We start from the raw sequence: 19,969 nt of genomic DNA on the forward strand, positions 1-19,969 counted from the left end.
AAGATGTTTGGTCTCCACCGTATGCAGCCAACGTGCTACTCTATTTGTAATTTTGTGTGACCCAGTAAAAGAAGAGGTAAAAGCGACCATAATATCAAAATATAAATCAAAATAGGACCTAGTAGTGATAATGTTTTCACCTATGGGATCTATCACTATATGTGTTAATTGGTAGGACTAAATGGGGTTGCTAATGCTGATACGAGATTTTTGGATAATTTTTCTTTTTTTTAACTATTTTGTTTAGAGATTTTTTTTTAAATAAAAAATTGTGTCAATTTTTTTAAAAAAAAACTTTTTTCACGTGCTTCCAGTTTAGAATGATTTAAAAGATTTTTTTCAAAAAAAAAAAAAAAAAATCATCTTTAATGATTTTTCAAATTTGTTTACTTATTTTTATCATCTAGTCTATCATGACTAAAAAGTCAAAAAAAATTAAAAACTTACCCAAAAAAAAAAAAATTATTAAAAATACAATTGCCAAATAATGACATCCACAACGTCGGCAGAGTTATACCCACAAAATTATCCCAAAAAACGACAAAAGAAAATAGAAACAAACAAAACGAGGATCTTAACAAATGAGAGTACGGTCAGCTTCAAATACTTCCACGCGTCACATTCATACTGGCTAAATGTTAAGATTACGAAATCTTCTGTTCACCGGATAAGCCTCGATTCTGACCTCTCTTGCGCTAATCACTTCCCAATTTAAGCCTATTCTGATTTCAACTTTATCTGTCTTTTCTTTGTTTCCATCATGGCGGCACTTACTTCTTCTCTACATTTCTCTGCTTCAGGTCATTCTTCGGAGAAAGTCTCTGTTCCTTCTACTCGTTCTTTCGCTTCCAATTTCGACAGTTTTCGAGTTCGTACAAATTTTTCTTGCGAGTATTTCGGCGTTCGAAGTTCGAATTCCACTTCCCGAATGGTTATTAAGTCCATGTCTACAGTATCAGGTAATTCTCTGTACTTTAATTGAGTACCTTTCACATTTCGTATCCTCTGTTTGGTTGCTAAGAAAAATGTACGGCAAAATCACGAGCTTGTGGCTAGTGGTTTGTCCATTTCTGGGTAAGGCTCTGGGTTTAACCGAGTTTGCTCTCCCGTTCAAGTCCCATAACTGCAACACTTCATTGCCAACGGCAGGATCTCACCGCAAGCGAAGTTTGTCGGGATGCACGTTAAGCTAGTCTGGACACCAGTGAAAAACCAAAAAAAAAAAACAGAGAGAACTTAAATGTAGGTCTATATTGGCATATTTTGGGAAGATGATAAAAAGTAATTTTTTAGCTTTTAACCAAAGTTTTTTTGGTTTTTTAGACAAATGATTTGAGAAGTTGGTAAAAAGTGACTTTTGGCTTTTTTTATTAATATTTGTTTATGATGTCAAATCATAATCAAATGACCAAACTATCCCTATTTAGTTTAAAATATTACAACTACACCCATGTAGCCTATTTTGACTCATGAGGGATAAAATTGTAATTTCACCTTTGGCTAAAAACCACCTTCCCAAATGAAAAAAAATTCAAAAAAGCCAACTTTTGACTTTTGCTACAAAAAACCAAAAAAAGTTACTAAAAGCCAACTTCCCAAAATAAGTCATTGTCTAATATGTTATATGTTTTATCAAACAATATTATAAAACGTCATTAATTATTAATTTTAGTGACATGTTAAAAAAATTTATTACAACAAATGTCACTAATTATAAATTATAAATTTTAGTGGCAGTTTAAAATAATTAACACACAAAAGTCCCTAATTTTTATTTTTAGAGACAGTTTAAAAAATTCATTATAAAAAAAGGTTACTAATTGTATGTTTTAGTGATAATTTATAAAAATTATGACAAAAAAATTATCACAAAATGTTATTTTAAGCAACGATTTTATTAAAATTTATTTTTAATAAGATTTCATATTTAAGTCTAACTATTAACTATTAGGAACTATTTATTATTCACTCCAAAGACAAATGTACGGCAAAATAGAAAGTAGAAAACATTGAACTTAATTTTTGGTTGTCTTCTCTTTCCTTCTATTTTCTCAATGAACAAACGGGTTTAAGCTTGGTTGTACATTTGTATTACAGCAATTTTTTTTAAACTCACTACTAGATTATGCGTTTTTTCATAAATTTGGATGGCTTGAAAACAACGCAGCTGGTAATTTTCGATATTGACATGCGTTTGGATATCTAGAATATAAAGAATTTTATTTTCCAATGATTTAATATCTCTATTTAATTCTCCAGCCAGGATCATATATGGATTTTTTCTACTTCAGATAATTCACTTGTATATATGCATAACTATGCTCAGTTGTAATTTGAATTGCACAGATCCAATTAGGGGTGTCTGTTCGGATGGTTTGAGATTAAAATTATAAACTAAATCGTGAATGACGGATTGACAAATAACCAAACTGCGGTTAGAGTGGTTTGGGGTGGTTTCAATTTGTTAGTTGATTGAAAAATATTCTTAAACAATTATCAAACATTTGCATAATATTTAATACTAATTTGCATAATATTTTTCATATATATAATACAAACTAATTTTACATACTAATTTACAATAAATTTCACATCTTAAATTTCTCTCACACTCATTTTTATTTGATATTGCATTAGAGGATTAAAATTTTTTATGTATTTAATTATAGTGAAACGGAGCGATTTCAAAGGCAAATTATAAATTTTAAAATTTAATCCGTAGTTAGCATATGAATCGGTGCGGATTTGGGTGGTTTTAATAGATTGGGCGGTATTTTAGATAGTCTTAGATCCGATCCAATCCAACTGGAGTGCATGACTATGCTTATCGTCTGTCAGACAATGATTGTTGGAAGGATGTTAGTTAATTTGTTCTTTATGTTGTTATGATGCATTTTTATTTACTTTGTTTCAGATATGCCCACTGTTTCTGAAACAAAGTTGAATTTCTTGATGGCTTATAAACGACCAATTCCGAGTATCTACAACACTGTGCTGCAGGAGCTGATTGTCCAGCAGCATCTGATGAGGTACAAGAGGACGCATCGTTATGATGCTGTCTTTGCCCTTGGTTTTGTTACCGTGTTTGATCAACTTATGGAAGGCTACCCAAGTGATGAAGATCGAGAGGCCATCTTCCAGGCATATATCAATGCATTAAAGGAGGACCCTGATCAATACAGGTCTGTATTTTTTTTTTTCTTGAACCAAACTTAAGTAGGAAGCTATGTTACATGAAATCTTCTATATTTGTGAAATACCTGTGTCAAACACTTGTCACATGAGTATGAGATATGTGTCTGATATACCGAATTGGACATGTAACCCGATAAGTGTATTACTGTATAACTATGCATAATACTTCCATTTTATGCATAGATGGCTCTATTTTAGTTTGTAATCATTATTTCATCCATAAAAAGTAGAAGAATTATTTAGGAGATATGAAATCTAGCTATATTCGGGTGTCCTTAACATGAGAATTAGATAAATCTGAGTCATAGTGTTAAGATTTGATATATATGATTCGATATGAGTTTCAACTAAAACGATTTGAATATATCAAGCATTAGTTGAAAAACTGACCATCTCAGTTCAGTCCTTGGTGCAAATAATGGAGAAACTGAATACCTATAAGTTAACTGACCAATATATCAAACATTATACATTTATTGTGACAAATTCTTTGTTTTCTGTTTAGTTCATTGAATGTAGGGAGAAAACTATTGGTAATCCATATTTTCAAATTCTGAATCTAATTTACCACTTTAAATGAATAATTACCTTAAAAATATTTTATTCACTAGACTGAATGGTTGTATTTCTTTGTGCACTACAGAAACGATGCAAAAAAGTTGGAGGAATGGGCCCGTGCACAAAATGCTAGCTCATTAATTAATTTTTCATCAAGCGAAGGGGAAGTTGAAGGTCTTCTGAAAGATATTGCAGCGAGAGCTGGGGGTGAGGGGAGTTTCAGCTACAGTCGTTTCTTTGCTATTGGGCTGTTTCGGCTTCTTGAGCTGGCAAATGCTTCTGAACCCACAATTTTAGAACAAGTAAGCTTTCCTTTACTCTCTGCAGTATTATTGTAATTTTCCTGCCAAAAGTAAAAGATAAAACCATGGACTGTTTGTCTTTGTCTCAGCTCTACTTACTGCTGAAATGCTTGAGCAAATTCTTTGTTTGTATTTATGGTTCACTGCCTTCATAGCCATTAAGATACTAACAGTGTGATCATTGTTGACTGACACTGATACCATTCTTACTTGAGTTTTCTCAGTCAAGTTGTTGCTGTCAGCCTATCACAATCCTTTTCAGATTCATTGTTTGAACTAAGTTTCTCTATCACTCCTTGTAGCCTTAATTTGTGAGGTATTATTCTTGAATGCTAGCCTCGTTTGGGAAACCTCCTTTTTAGTCAAAAAGTTATTAAATTAGCCAAAAAGCCAACAATCCATACCAAAAAGTTAAAGATTCTCTTCTCTCTACTTTTTGCAATCTTTTCGTAAAAAGCCAAAAAGTCATCCCAAATATACTAATTTTTTTAGCTCATATTTTAGCCAAATATCCAAAAAGTTACTAAATTAACCTGTTCCCAAACGAGGCGTAAGTACTGTGTTTAGCAAAAAACATTAATGTTGTGTTTGAACTGAGCACTGGCTCTGGAGGAATTTTATGAATTTTGTTGTACCAGAAAGAAACCAGTATTAGTGGCTGGTATGTGTTAGGACCATGGACGCCCAGAAAGATAAACAACAAGCAATCACACACAACTAAGACACCAATATTTACGTGGTTCGGCCCAATGCCTACGTCCACGGACAGAAACAAGAATTTCACTAAAACAGAGCAAATACAAATCAGAGGAGGAGAACTACTCACACTCAACCCACAGCTCTCTGTCTCTCAAATTTTTTATTCAATTCACCCTCTCCTTCCCGTCTCTATTTATACACAAAGAGAGTGAGGGAGAGGGAGGCAAACCCACCAAAATTTCTACCTTCTTAATGGTGAGTCATTAATGGCAAGCACGTGAAGAGAAGTGAGAGTCTTGCAGATGCCCAGCTCAGACTTTCACTTGGGGTAGAAGTGCTCGTACGCCATCCTCCTTGACTCTCTGCTTGCATGCATGGGGTTGGAGCTAACAGTATGGTCAGAACATTCTCGAATTGCTGAAATGAGCCGGAACAGTCTGGTAATTTGACTGGAATGAAACTAATGGTCATGTTCACCATTTTTTGTTCATACGTTTAAGCATTCTGGCTTATTTAATTACTACAACTTGTGTGTTGTGCAAAATATCATCTATCATTTACAGTCGTGACAACATTTTTAGTATAAACTTGTGTAGGCGTTTGTCCAAATCACTAAAGTGACAAAAGTTCAAATGCACTTGGTTTCATAAATTTCATTTTGTCAGTTCCATCATTTTGACCATTTTCATTGGTATGTAACAGCTTTGTGCTGCATTAAACATAAACAAGAGAAGTGTAGATCGGGACCTTGATGTATACCGCAATCTGCTGTCTAAGCTGGTTCAAGCAAAAGAACTACTCAAGGAATATGTTGACAGGTGATTTCATTCCCTGCCAATTCCAAATTCAGTCTCTCTCTCCAAGCATGCTTTAATTTTTGAACTTATTTGCTGAAGGTCATAATATAGTAAAAACAATCTGTCTCTGGCACCAAAAAGTGGAGAAAACAAAAAGGGGAAGAGAGAGAGAGAGTGAACAAACTCCGGGACAAGAACTTAGATTAAACACAACAGAATCTGGAGATCTGTTGTCGCATGATTGTCTGTTTTTAGTGATGCTCATGACAGCCCCTTGATATTCAGAAACAGTTTTTTCTTGCTCTTATGCACACTTGAAAGTCGAAACCCAGCAATGGTGTTAAATTTTGAATGCATACGCCTTCCTGATTGCGTATTCATTGATATCATTATGATTTTGTTAGTCACTCTCATATTAGACCATCTCCAATGCTACACCTTTTAGTAGACTTTTGTTGCTCCAACTCTTACACCAAACCAGTATCAAATCTAGGATATTTTAAACTTTTCATCAAATTAAGGATGGTTGTGCCTTTCATCAATTTACTATACATAGTCGTTGGAGATGCAGAGCATACACCATTACCGGACAATCGGCCAGATGTCCGGCCAATTGTCCCTCTGGTCGACCACCTCCTTGCAAAAATCTATTTTAAAAGCTGAAAAAATTACACTGGTCGGTTGACCAGCCAGACATCCCCGGTCGTCTTCCCAATCGATTTGTAGTTTGATGAAATACCAGATTGCTCTATTAGAACACGTGATATCAGATGAAACTTTTACTCAAATTTGATGGAGAAAAAAAAGTAAAACATTGAAGATGCTCTTACCATCTTGTGTTTTCTTATACCAGACAACTTGAATCAGATATCTTTTCTTTTCCAAAATGAATGGCCACTCAACTTAAAACCATTCACTTTAATTCCGGATTAGCCTGGCCTTTTTAAGTAGCCCAAACATCAATGATGTGTATATTTCATGGAATCCACTTTAATTCGCTTCGATGATCATCAAGGAATTGTTATACCTTTTATTTCTTACATGTTGCTCGTGCGAGAATAGTTTCCCCATATAACTCTTGAGTAAGTACTGTTTTGGCTTTCAGGGAGAAGAAGAAAATGGCGGAAAGGGAACAATCTCAAAAGGCTAATGAGGCAGTTACAAAATGCTTGGCGGACTACCAATATGCAGATCTTTAGGGCAAAAGCTTATATTGTGGTCACAGCTGAAAACTCCCCTTCCCATCAAGCATCAATCCCATAATTTCTTGTTTATTTTGAGGTAGAGTTGAAACTTCCAAGGCTGAGATTACTTGCAGCAAATGTGGCTTTCATTCAATTTTACTATTTTGGATCCTGCTGACCAGTATAAATTGTCCAAAATTCCATGTTTTAAATTACTTAAACTATGTACAATGATCATAGCCAGATTCTCTCTCTCTCTCTCTCTGTCTCTCTCTCTCATGTTTCCTGGTTAAATTGGCATCCACGTACACTTCCAGCTGGTAAGACTGCTTTAAGCTTACAAAAAAAATAAAAATAAAATATAAACTTCACGCATATGCTTGAAATGATGCAAACTTTTCCAACTAGTGGTTTAACACGCAGCACCACGGCCACCTCAAAGCTGCATACTTTCCAGAGCTGGAAGACCATCACTACAACCTACAAATATGAGGTTTTGCATAGCACTCACGGGCACAACAAATCATCCAATTTACTTTTCCATAGAAAATCTACTTTCAACTCTTTAGCTCAAAATGCCCTAAAAATCCAATAAATGCCATACCTGTAATGCGACATGTTTGGGACAGATGTAATTAAGGCGTAAACCAGAAACGAGCTTTTATCTGTACTGTTTATTATTTACAACTACATTATTTAGAATTTTAATGAAATTGATCTAAGCCAATCATGAGGTCATTCCATAGAACTTTAAATTACAGCTGGAACAGAAATTATAGAAAGTTGAATTGTGATTGAGACTCAAAATCCGACAAATCAATATAACTGTCTGACAAATTGACAAATACCAAATCAATGATTACGATTGGCTTAACTGAGCTGAGAAATGTCGACCTCATCTGGGATCTTGAATGTGTCTGCCGCCCCAAACTTCCTCCGCTCTTCCCCTTCTTCACCACTATCCTCTTCGTCGGAATCATGATTGGTAGGTGTTGTTGGATCATGTACACTTTTGGATCTGCAGTCATGGGTGGCAAGCATTTTCACCTGGCCAAGATGAGAGATTTCTACCACAACAGTGTCGTCATCAACTGGAAGGGGTTGCTTCCAAGGTTCCCCATCAATCCTCATAAATGTGTGGTCAGTTGCACCCTTGTGAAATTCGAATCGGATCCGGTGTGCCTACATGCGAGAAGAAGGAAAAAAAAAACCATCATAGGGTAATGTAAATGTTTAGAGAGCATTAACGAATTAGCACACGATATCACTGCCAAATCTGCCGCGTTTTCACTTTATTAACAGGAATTCATGCGACATGCATCCAAAACGGATAGTGGCTTCTTTGAGCCCTCTCTTCTAAACAATGTCCATGTTAAAAACAACTACCTAATTTTTTAACATAATTGATGGCAGAGAGTAAAAGCATACAATATTCATGTTTCTGACTAAAGTCGGGCATTTCCTACCACAAATTGTTTGATATGTCATCAAGGCATATATTACCTCTTCCTGTCTCAGATTTATATAGTTTTTTTTTTTTTTTTGAACAGATGCCTTGGATTTATAATTGTAGTTGCATATAACGGCCATGCCACAATCATTTAGCACTACATTAACTCATCCAAAGTTACATACATGTTTGTATCAACTCTGAAGAGATTCCTTTAAAACAATACGGAAATTATCATCAATTGGAGTTTCATTCCTAACCTGGGCAAGACGAGTCCCATGTCCTTTTGGAGCAAGCAAAACAAGCCCATGCCAAGCATCTCTAAAACCAACAACCTCAATGAGGCCATCATCTACAAATGGTGGAGTCAAGTCTCTCTAAATGCCATGTTTCAACAAGTTACATTCATTAGAGATGTGAAAAAAAATATAAAAAAAAATTTATATTTAGTTACTGAAACAACATTAGTAAACTGCCCCGTCCCCCAGCCCCAAATAAAAAAGAAAGGAAAAATAAAAGAGAGTACTAACATCACGTTTTTTCTTTACATTTGGTGTTCCCCAAGGATTTAGTCCACCAGAAAAACTAGGCAAGTTAAGGCATACAATGGACCTGATACTGTATGTTAACGGGAAATCGTTAGAAAAATAAATCATAGTATATCATCTGTCCACAAATTAGATTCAAAAACTAAAAAATGTAATGGGGAATTCATTCCACATAGAAGATATTGCCCCTCAACAGGGCTAGAGCTACTTACTGACCAAAAGGAAGAGAAAAGCAATAGCATTGACTAATGTTTTAAAAGGCGCACGCTTAGGCGCCTCGGACAACTTGATTAATAATTAACTAGTCATATGAATAAAGAATATGATGTTGTCATCTCTTTTACATTAAAATATAGATTTTACCTTGTTTATCCCAGTGTCTACATGTCTACACACCGTATGCATTAGTTCTAGTTGTTTATTAAGCTTTTATTATAAGAGAAATCAGTGTAATTATGTCAAACATATGGCGCTCTACGTATTTTCTCCAAACCCCAATGATGGTCAATGTACTTTGTAAAATAAATTGATGTATATTATTGATTGATATAATGTTCTATTTATTACAATGATTCATGATTCCTATATATAGAAGAGGGTGTGTGTGTAGTAGGTAAGGAGTAGGTGAAGTGGAGGTGGTAGTGGCGTAGTGGGTTAGGTTTAGTGGAGTAGGTGAGGTGGTAGTGGTGTAGTGGGTTAGGTTTAGTGGAGTAGGTTTAAGTGGGTGAAGTAGGTGATAGGTTTTAACAGCCCCCCGCAAACTCAAGGGGGATAGGAACTAGCCAACTTGAGTTTGGAGAGAGTAACAAAACAAGAAAATAGACGAATACATAAAAGAAAAGAGGATAGGAGACACTGTATGGTCGTGTCAGACCGATGGTGAAGACACTGTATGGTGGTGTCATAACGTTGTAGAGGACACTGGATGGTTGTGTCAGACCGATGTAGAAGACAGTTTATGGGGTCATGTCGGACCGTTGTAGCAGACAATGTTATAAGAGTGGTTGTGACAGTTTACGGAGTCTTGCTGGACCCTTGTAGAAACGAACCGAAATCAATGTCGGGACAGTTTACAGAGTCTTGTCGGACCCATGAAGGAGCTAACCGGAATCAATGTCGGGACAGTTTACAGAGTCTTGTCGGACCCATAAAGGAGCTAACCGGAATCAATGTCGGGACAGTTTACAGAGTCTTGTCGGACCCATAAAAAATACACTGTATGATGGTGTATATAGGCTGCCCAAATATATATATATATGGATATATATAGTGAGCCCTCAAAAGTCGCGCCCTCAAAAGGCGCGCCCACTTCATCAAAAGGCGTGCCCGACAGAAAGCGTCGAGCCATCAAAAGGTGAGCCGGAGACGCGGCGAGGCACGTGAGCGACAGAGTGGCGTGTCGGCCGCGTCGTCAGTGTCGATATAAACCAATGCGGAGGCTGTGCTTGAGGCAGAAGCGAAGACAAAAAAAAAACCTGGGAAAAAACTTCTGAAAAACTCTTCATTTTCTGAGAGATTGCCTCTAAGAGCTGCAAATCTTGAAACACTCCCCTTCCGAACATTATCAGTCTGAAATTGCTATTTCGCTGAAACACTCAGCAACCCAAAAAACATGGCCTCTTCTTCCCGTTCAGCTACCCAGAATATGGCCTCTTCATCCCGTGGTCTACTCACTCTCTTTCCCGACCTCAACGAGTCAACAAGAGAGATAACTGGTGCGGAGGCCCGTGAACCTCAACCAAACACCCCTGGTTTTGCTCCGTTGAACTTTCCGATGCGGTCGGTGGAGCAAAAAATGGCAGTGCAAACGGATATTGAAGCCAATCAGTATACTTTGAAGTCATGTGTGGAAACCATGACTGCGGTAACAAACTTGTCGCACCGGCTTCAGAGTAGGACAAATGAAGTGCAGCAGTTAAACGCCCAACTGGCTCTGCTCCAGCGCATGTATAAGGATGCGCGAGCAGAGATAAGTGTGCTAAAGGCGGAAAACAAGGAGCTGAAGCGGAAGGCCACCGTGATGTTCCGATTTGGAAGTCCACCATATGCTGCAGTGGAGGAGTATGGGGGAGTGAACGTGCTCGGCGGCATGGAAAACACGGAGGCAGCACCATCAAAGGCCGCCCAGGACGGAGGCAAAAAGAAAAGACCGGCGGCAGAGTAGAGAAGAAGTGAGGTCGATGTGTGGCCGCTACAGAAAAGAAAACAAATCTTTTGTTGTTGTTGGTTTTTTTTTTTTTTTGTAAAAATGTGATCGGGGTTAATTCCCTGTCATGAATAAAACGATGTGTGGTTTGTTTTTGTTTATTTATTTATTTATTTTATTTTATTTTATTTTATTTTTTTATTTTTTTCTCGATGTATCGCACTGACATAAACAGAGAGGTAGTGGGAGAAAATAAAGGATAAAAGAAAATAAATTTGAAGAGAAGTATGGGAATGGTAAAGTAATAAAAAAAGAAAAAAAGGAAAGGTGAGATGCAAAGTTGGGTGGATCCTACCACTAATAGAAAAGTAAGTAAAATAAATATACTAATGAAAAGTAATCAAAAGAAATATATATGGGTGTATAATAATAATAAAATGAATGAGGGGAGAGAGGGTGTGATGTGTAAATAAAAGAAGAGTGGTGGGTGAGACATGGTGGGAACAAAGAGAATAAAAAAAAAAATATTATAATAAACATATTAAAATAAAAGAAAGTGCTCTGGATTATGGCTCTAACTCATGATGTGCTGTGTGGGTTATTATGGCAGTAATTCTGCAATGAGAACCGTGAAATGGTGGGAGAAGAAAAGAAAAGTAAAAGCTGAAGAAAAGTAAATGGTGTGCTGTGTGGGTTTGTCCAAAAGAGGTTTTAGAGAGAAAATGATTTTTAAAAAAGAGAGAGAGAAGTGGGATGTGAAGACACAACATCTCTCTCTCTCTGTTGCATTCGGGCAGTGCACACCAAAAACACATAGACACACACAGAGGAGGAGGCGACAAACAGACTGCTCTCTCTCTAACTCACACACAGATTCGGGCTGTCTGGACCATGATCTGCGTCAGTGACACAAATTCTCAATGCATGGCCTGTAGAGGTGACGTGAAGGGAGTCTAGGATTTGCTGGACGATGGCATTGATGTAAATAGCATTGACTTGGATGGGAGGACTGCTTTGCACATTGCAGCCTGCGAAGGCCACCTCGAGGTTGTGAAGCTCTTGGTCAATCGGAGGGTCAATATTAATGCCCGTGACCGCTGGGGCAGTACGGCTGCTGCTGTTGCGAAAGCGACCTGGTTTAGCGGCGGCGGAGCTGTGGAGATGGAACTGGAGGAAACGCATTTTTCTGGGTTTCTCTCTCTCTAAGAAGAGAGTGACTGAGAGAGTTCAGTGTGCATCGGGAAAGTGTGAATTGAAGCTTGAAGAAGAAGGGTTGTTCTTGTGATTGGAAAGAGTGGAACAAACTTGGTGGGTGTGTAGAGGTCCGGCGGGCGGCCAAGGCGAGGCTGCCGCCCGCCGGTGAAGCAGAATTATTAGCTTCTTAACCTTGCTCTGATACCATGTAAAATAAATTGATGTATATTATTGATTGATATAATGTTCTATTTATTACAATGATTCATGATTCCTATATATAGAAGAGGGTGAGTGTGTAGTAGGTAAGGAGTAGGTGAAGTGGAGGTGGTAGTGGTGTAGTGTGTTAGGTTTAGTGGAGTAGGTGAGGTGGTAGTGGTGTAGTGGGTTAGGTTTAGTGGAGTAGGTTTAAGTGGGTAAAGTAGGTGATAGGTTTTAACATACTTTATCCAATAAAAAAAAAAAAAAAAAAATCAAGCTTTCTTTATTCACTGCAGTGACAAGTAGAGCCTCAAGAAAATTGATAAGACATAATCACTATCAAAATGTGAGCAGCTAATAGAACTATGTTCCACACATTTATATAGCCTAAATTTATGTAAATTGAACTTCTCTTTTCCTGATTGAGGAAAAGATTAAATGGCATCTTAATTCGTGACTATCTCTTTCAAGTTTCAATAGAGAACACTGAATATGTTTTATTTGTCCTCAAAAGTAAAGTTAACACTAACAGTTTGTGCTAAAGAAGTGAAAAACCAACTTTCCTTGTTTTGCAGCAGAAACAAAAGAACCAGACCACGTGAACTTTAGGCCTTCTTTTCTGCTTGTTTGCTAAATTTAGGCTTGATGAACGTTGTTGACCAGACCAAGTCATACTATTTGCTGTCCCTGTAAGATCTGTCTCATAATCCCAAACCTTTGCCATCTTTGATTAATCAATTTGACAATGAGATTAACACAAGAAGCCCATGATTATTATTTATCAAAAAAAAGAAGGCCATGATTATCATTCATGGGTACTCGAAGCACTCGCGAAATTGTTTATTTTCCTCATCAGATTAAAACACCGAAACCCTTATTGCCTCTTTCTGGTCCAACTCAAACAATGGGGTAAGCCATCCAACCCTATATTTCAAGTTGCTAATCCAAGCTTTTCATCTTGGACTATAGCTAACCCTTCTCAATAGTTACTGCACCCACATACCAGAAGTCCAATATGGTGTAACAAAGATTTTTTAAAAAAAAAACAAAGAAAACTTGGAAAGGACTAAAATAAAGGTGTCAAGTAGGAACACTACAATTCTAAAACCCATCAAAGATAACTAGATAAACTTCAAACACGATCAGGGGGAAAAGAAAATGCAAGAACAATAGCAAGCAGTATCAAAAGTCATGCGCAGCAAATTTCAACTGCAGAACATTAGAAAGATAAACCATTAATTTACCTGTGAGATATGTGGAGGTCCTGCCATTCACCATGTTTTTTCATGATCTTTACCTTTGCAAGTTGAGCTATGTTCCTGCATAGAAAATATAGATATTTTTTCATTCAAGAAAATAAAATAATTTAATTAATGCAAAATAGACTACAAAAGAACTACTTATATTATATTATATCATTATAGAGTCCAACCAATACTGATGAACCAAAGACTATCTATAACAATCTTCAAAGTAATGCATCCTATCTATTACATGACATGGCTGCGCACCCCAACTTTGGTCTTTTTAGCTTTTAATGTATCATATGATAACAAGGTAAAAGGTTATTCTTGATGCACACAATACATATTGTACATCTAATTCTCCATCAAAGGCTGCAGATTTCTTTTGGTTATTTAGCCCATGCAGGTAATGAATACTGTCTACAACCTCAGTGAAATTTGTTGTGACAGCTCAACTTTCTGACGTGGTTGCCTTTTGATGCCCTGAAACTGTATCCACTAACCATTTACATGTGCAAGTTCACTATATCTTAGCTCTCATGTTCAGTAACGACTTTCATGAACAATTCAATAGTTTTCTAGCATAACCACTTTTAGGCTTGACTGAATCTAATTGGATCCTATTAAATCATCAAAATAACAAAAAATAATGCATAGGTATTGGATATTTTGTACTAAATATTTTTAGAAGTTGTATTATAACATTTTCACACATACCCCAACCCCCCCGCAGAAATTTTTTTGCAAAAAAGGGTCAGAATCTGTTAGATCTGACAGTTTCATGAATTCAATCATAAATTGCATCGATATGTATGAATCATGAATCATAAGATTTGATAACAGATAGGTGGGCGGAAAGGATAAAATTTGAACAAGGTTGAAGAACACACCCACCTTAGTATACATTAACATTATAAGCATCCAGATTAGAGTCATTCAAAACTATCATAACAAGTTGACTTATAAAAGTACTTGCTCAGAAATTCAGTTGTGTAGAATTTCCTAGAGAACACACAACATAAACAATTAAACATAGAAAGATACTGAAATACATATTTACTTTACAAGATAATAGTCTGTCATCAATCCAATATCCACTTACACCAAAACAACTAAAATATTAGGGTAGTCATGATACTGAAATCCATAAAAACCAAATATAAAATCCAACTCGTCTCCACTTAAAGAGTTACAGACAATATATAATCATACGATTAGGAGGGTGTCGTTTGATTCTTGGGTTTAAACTCCTGGGGTGGGCCCAAAGGACCCCACCTAGGATAGGGTTTCTGGTTATCAAAGCTGTCAAAATTGATGTATTATTGATTGTTGTATGTTGTATATTACAAATGGTGAGGGACTCCTTATATAGGAGATGTAGTGGAGTAGGTGGTAGTAGGTGGTAGTGGTAGGTGTGCAGTAGGTGGTAGTAGGTGGTGGTAGGTGTAGTAGGTGGAGTAGGTGATGGTAGGTTTTAACAGCCCCCCGCAAACTCAAGGGGGATAGGAACTAACCAACTTGAGTTTGGAGAGAGTAACAAAACAAGAAAATAATCTGAAAAAAAATAAATAAAAAATGGATAGGAGACACTGTATGGTCGTGTCAGACCGTTGTAGAAGACTCTGTATGGTGGTGTCATAACGTGGTAGAGGACACTGTATGGTTGTGTCATAACGTTGTAGAGGACACTGGATGGTTGTGTCAGACCGATGTAGAAGACAGTTTATGGGGTCATGTCGGACCGTTGTAGCAGACAATGTGGTGACAGTTGTTGTGACAGTTTACGGAGTCTTGCTGGACCCTTGTAGAAACTAACCGGAATCAATGTCGGGACAGTTTACAGAGTCTTGTCGGACCCATGAAGGAGCTAACCGGAATCAATGTCGGGACAGTTTACAGAGTCTTGTCGGACCCATGAAGGAGCTAACCGGAATCAATGTCGGGACAGTTTACAGAGTCTTGTCGGACCCTTAAAAAGTCGCACCCTCAAAAGGTGTGCCCAATCTGTCAAAAGGAGGCGTGCCCAATCCATAAAAAGGCGTGCCATTAAAAGGCGTGCCATCAAAAGGCGCGCCCATGTTGTCGTCGAGCGCCGAGCGGCGCATTATGCGCGTGTCTGCCTCTTCATCATGGTCTTTATAAACCGAAGCGGAGGCTGAGGCTTGGAAGCATAACAAACCAGTTGAAACCTCTTCGTTCTCTGAGAGCTTGTCGCTAAGAGCTGCAAATCTTGAAACACTCTGTAACCAACCCTTCTCTGAAACACTCAGCAACCCATAACATGGCCTCGTCTTCCCGTTCAGCTACCCAGAATATGGCCTCTTCGTCCCGTGGTCTGCTCACTCTCTTTCCCGACCTCAACGAGTCAACAAGAGAGATAACTGGTGCGGTGGCCAGTGAACCTCAACCAAGCGCCTCTGGTTTTGCTCCGTTGAACTTTCCGATGCGGTCGGTGGAGCAAAAAATGGCGGTGCAAACGGATATTGAGGCCAATCAGTATACTTTGAAGTCATGTGTGGAGACCATGACGGCGGTCACAAACCTGTCGCATCGGCTGTAGAGTAGGACAAATGAGGTGCAGCAGTTGAACGCCCAGCTGGCTCTGCTCCAACGCATGTATAAGGATGCGCGAGCAGAGATAAGTGTGCTAAAGGCGGAAAATAAGGAGCTGAAGCAGAAGGCCACCGTTATGTTCCGATTTGGAGGTCCGCCATATGCTGCAGTGGAGGAGCAGGGAGTAGTGATCGTGCCCAGTGGAGTGGGAAACACGGAGGCAATACCGGCAAGGGCCGTCCAGGATGGAGGCAAGAAGAAGAGACCTGCAGCAAAGTAGAGAAGAAAAATCCCACTGTGGGTGTGGGTGTGTTGTGGTGGTTTGTTTGTTTGTGGGTTTGTTTGTTTGTTTTTTTTTTTTTTTTTTTTTTTGATCAGGGTTGATCCCTGAGATGAATAAAATATGAGTTGTTGTGCAGATTGGTAAATTGTGTTGGTTTTTGGTTTTTATTTATTTATTTATTTATTTATTATTATTTTTTTTAATAATAATAATAAGAATAGATTAATGGCGAAAGCATGTGCCTCGGGGGATTGGAAAGTGAAAAAATGAGAGAGAGAAAGGGGGTACAAGATGAGGAGGATGATAAGAAGCATAAAACGAATACAAAAAGGGAGGTAAATATTAAAAGAAAAAGAAAGGAAAATAGAGGGTTTAAAGGGAGAGAGAGAGAGAAAAAGATTGAGTGGGTGCACGGTCTTTTAGTAAAGCAATGAAGCAAGCTGGATTCAATTAAGAATAGATGTACGTGGCCCAACTTGTAACAGACCCAACGTTCGCACACGTGGGTATTCCTCAAAGTTGTCCAAAGAGAGAGAGGTATATATATATACATATATACATACACACAGATCTGTGTGTATAGTCGGAGCCGTGCACCAGCGTGTCAGAGTGACAACGGCGGAGGAGGGAGATCGAAGACGACAGCGGCGACGATGGAGGGACTGCGACCATAGGCGGCGACAGAGAGCACAAATTCCTGTGATAGCAGGGAGAGTAACGTCGGGTTGAAGCCTCGGATGGCGATGTTGTCGACGGAGTATGTGTCGATGTCGTCAAAGATGAGGTAGGGCAGTGGCGACTCCGGCGAGGCTTGCAGCGAGAGTTTCTAGTGAAGAGAAGAGGATGATCTGGATCGGTGAACTGCAACAATGGATGCACGAATGCTACGTCAACACCTGCGTCGCTCACACCGGCAAGGTTTTCTCTTCCGCCTAACTTGGGCAGGCTTCAGCACAGGTGATAGGCGTGTGGATACGGGTTCAGATCTTTCTGTATTTGTAGGAGATTTGGCTATGAAAATGAGAGGTCAAGGGCAACGATGGGAAGGTATGCGTAGAAAATAAGTGGAATAGGTTGAGGTCCGGCGGACGGCTAAGGTGAGGTTGCCGCCCGCCGGTGAAGCGAAAATATTAGGTTCTAAACCTGCTCTGATACCATGTCAAAATTGATGTATTATTGATTGTTGTATGTTGTATATTACAAATGGTGAGGGGCTCCTTATATAGAAGATGTAGTGGAGTAGGTGGTAGTAGGTGGTAGTGGTAGGTGTGCAGTAGGTGGTAGTAGGTGGTGGTAGGTGTAGTTGGTGGAGTAGGTGATGGTAGGTTTTAACAAAAGCCATGAGATTGTGGTGACATATTTCAAGAATAGAAGAAAATTAAATAAAATAGAACAAACAAATTCAACTAGGTAACTCAAACTAGCCATCAAGAGGTCCCAAAAAAAGAAATCAGAGTTTGCACATACTCAATACAGTCATGATGACTCACCTTGAAGAAGGATGGAAGAGAGAAGCCATGAACCATCCTTGTGTACATACAAGCTTCGCATAAGTACTCTGAACAAAACAAAAACAAAAGGTAGCATCTATTCACTACAAAGACCAAGCTCATAACTATGTAGAAACATATACTTTAAGAGACAAATCCAATTTACATTTATCAAATCCAGAGTACGTAACCATATTCTACATTTATCTCCATATCATTGAAGCACAAGAAATCACATTTCCACCTCTAAATCCTCACGTATGTGCAGAATTTATTGCTTGATTGTCATATAACACTAAATCTCCCAACATAAGATACACAAAATACCTTAAGTTGAGCTAAAAAATGTAATGCCTGGTATCATGAAGGTGACAAGATTGAAATTTGAGATTTTTATATGGCTGTAGACACAAATTTTAAAACATGAAGTGTTTCAACACATTTCAAAATTTTATGTTACAAATGTCCACTGTTTAGTCTTTTTGACTAAACAGTGTTGATTATTTGAATAGCAGGTTCTTATTTCCGATCTGTATTTCAGATCGTTAATTACACATTTTATGCAAAATGAAACCTCTGATTAATGAAGAACAAAATAAACAACAAAAGACAATTTTAAAAAAAGAAAATATTTTATTACGATTATTATGGGTTTTGAACCCTCGAATACAAAATACAGTTTGGGTTTGGAACCCTTTACCTATTCATCGCCATTAGCGTAGGTTCTTGAATTCTCTAGCCTTCTCTTCTTCTTTCTTGTAACGATTTGTTTAGCTCTCAACTTCTTTCTCTCTCTCTCTGATCTTTTTCACTTCTGATCTTCCAATCCCCCGGTCTTGTGTGATGGTCCTCATATTTATGGAGGGCCATCAGGTGATAGGAACGCTTCATCTTCATTTTGAATTTCAAATTGAATGATATTTGAATTTCAAATTGAATGATAACGCTATTTAAATTTTGAATAATAGCGCTATCTGATTAATCGTATATCTGATTAACCGAATTGATCTTTGGGGTTTCATCCTGTGTGATGTCTTTGCTGTAGGCTCTACAGGTGTCATTTTTTCGTAGGCTCCACGTGTCATTTGAGCATCTTGAATAACGTCGTTAAGATACGACGTTGTTTTATTTATATACCTCAACGGAGCAAATTAATCATTTTGGGAAGTGATTGCCTACAACAATCTTATTGTAGGCTCTATGTGTGTCATTGACTGTATTTGAAATTTAAACATAAATTTGGTTTAAAATTTATGTGCCAACAAATGCCCCTCGTGACTTGCACAAGTGAATTTTTTTTAACTGTGCGAGTCACGACAATTTGGCACTTTTATGTGGATGATCTTTAGGTCTTGGATGGGATTATTTCTGTGTTTTGGTCCCTGGCCTTTTTTTTATTTTTATTTTATTTTTATTTTTTTTTATTTTTGGGTTGACGGCTTTTTTTTAAAGGCCCTTTTACTTTTGTTGCATAGGTCCTTCTTATGGACTTGACCTTTTATTTTATTTTATTTTATTTTTTTGAAGGGTCATGAGTAAGGTCCAAGATTTAATTGGGCATTTCCTTTTGTGGGCCTCCAATTTGCCGCCAATTTTTTTTTTTTAAAGGCTATAATGGACCTTTCCTTTTCTAGGCCACCGTTTTAATTGGGCCTTTTCTTTTGTGGGCCTCCAACTTGCCACTAGTTGTTTTTTTTTTTTTTTTTTTTTTTTTTTTTTTTTTTTTTTGCAGTAAATTGTTTTCTAGGCCATCATGGATTTTTCTAAACCATCATGGACCTTTTCTTTTCTAGGCCACCATTTTTTTAAATTGGGCCTTTTCTTTTGTGGGCCTCCAACTTGTCACCATTTTTTTTACAGCAGATTTTTTCTAGGCCATCATGGATTTTTCTAGACCATCCTGGACTTTTCTTTTTTTTTAGGCCACCATTTTTTAATGGGCCCTTTTCTTTTGTGGGCCTCCAACTTGCCACTATATATATATATATTTTTTTTTTTGCAGTAAATTGTTTTCTAGGCCATCATGGATTTTTCTAAACCATCATGGACCTTTTCTTTTCTAGACCACCATTTTTTAATTGGGCCTTTTCTTTTGTGGGCCTCTAACTTGCCACCATTTTTTTTA

The 19,969-nt window shown here is 37.6% G+C and overlaps 2 protein-coding genes across 2 annotated transcripts in view; one reads left to right on the forward strand and one right to left on the reverse strand.

Moving 5' to 3' along the window:
* Positions 1 to 684: 684 nt before the first annotated feature.
* On the forward strand, positions 685 to 6,987 carry LOC114271057 (protein THYLAKOID FORMATION1, chloroplastic). Its single transcript, XM_028212674.2, has 5 exons — positions 685 to 959; positions 2,915 to 3,182; positions 3,839 to 4,055; positions 5,457 to 5,572; positions 6,657 to 6,987. The coding sequence occupies exons 1-5, from the start codon at positions 761 to 763 to the stop codon at positions 6,748 to 6,750; spliced, it is 894 nt and encodes a 297-aa protein (XP_028068475.1). The 5' UTR covers positions 685 to 760; the 3' UTR covers positions 6,751 to 6,987.
* Positions 6,988 to 7,370: 383 nt separating this feature from the next.
* The window catches only part of DGK5 (diacylglycerol kinase 5), a 37,792-nt gene continuing 25,193 nt past the window's right edge, over positions 7,371 to 19,969 (reverse strand). Inside the window, exons 9-13 of the mRNA XM_028212673.2 lie at positions 17,845 to 17,912; positions 13,519 to 13,593; positions 8,716 to 8,803; positions 8,446 to 8,562; positions 7,371 to 7,917 (exon numbers count right to left, since the gene is read on the reverse strand). Of these exons, the coding sequence (XP_028068474.2) occupies positions 7,606 to 7,917; positions 8,446 to 8,562; positions 8,716 to 8,803; positions 13,519 to 13,593; positions 17,845 to 17,912 (660 nt within the window). The 3' untranslated portion in view covers positions 7,371 to 7,605. The remainder of the gene's footprint in view (positions 7,918 to 8,445; positions 8,563 to 8,715; positions 8,804 to 13,518; positions 13,594 to 17,844; positions 17,913 to 19,969) is intronic.

This window comes from Camellia sinensis, chromosome 8, assembly GCF_055761805.1.
Source record: "Camellia sinensis isolate YWXY chromosome 8, ASM5576180v1, whole genome shotgun sequence".
Taxonomy (NCBI): domain Eukaryota; kingdom Viridiplantae; phylum Streptophyta; class Magnoliopsida; order Ericales; family Theaceae; genus Camellia; species Camellia sinensis.

Coding starts and splice junctions, on each gene's coding strand:
- LOC114271057 (XM_028212674.2), top strand. CDS start 761: ATGGCGGCACTTACTTCTTCTCTACATTTCTCTGCTTCAGGTCATTCT. Junction 960..2,914: donor GTCCATGTCTACAGTATCAG/GTAATTCTCTGT, acceptor ACTTTGTTTCAG/ATATGCCCACTGTTTCTGAA. Junction 3,183..3,838: donor GAGGACCCTGATCAATACAG/GTCTGTATTTTT, acceptor TGTGCACTACAG/AAACGATGCAAAAAAGTTGG.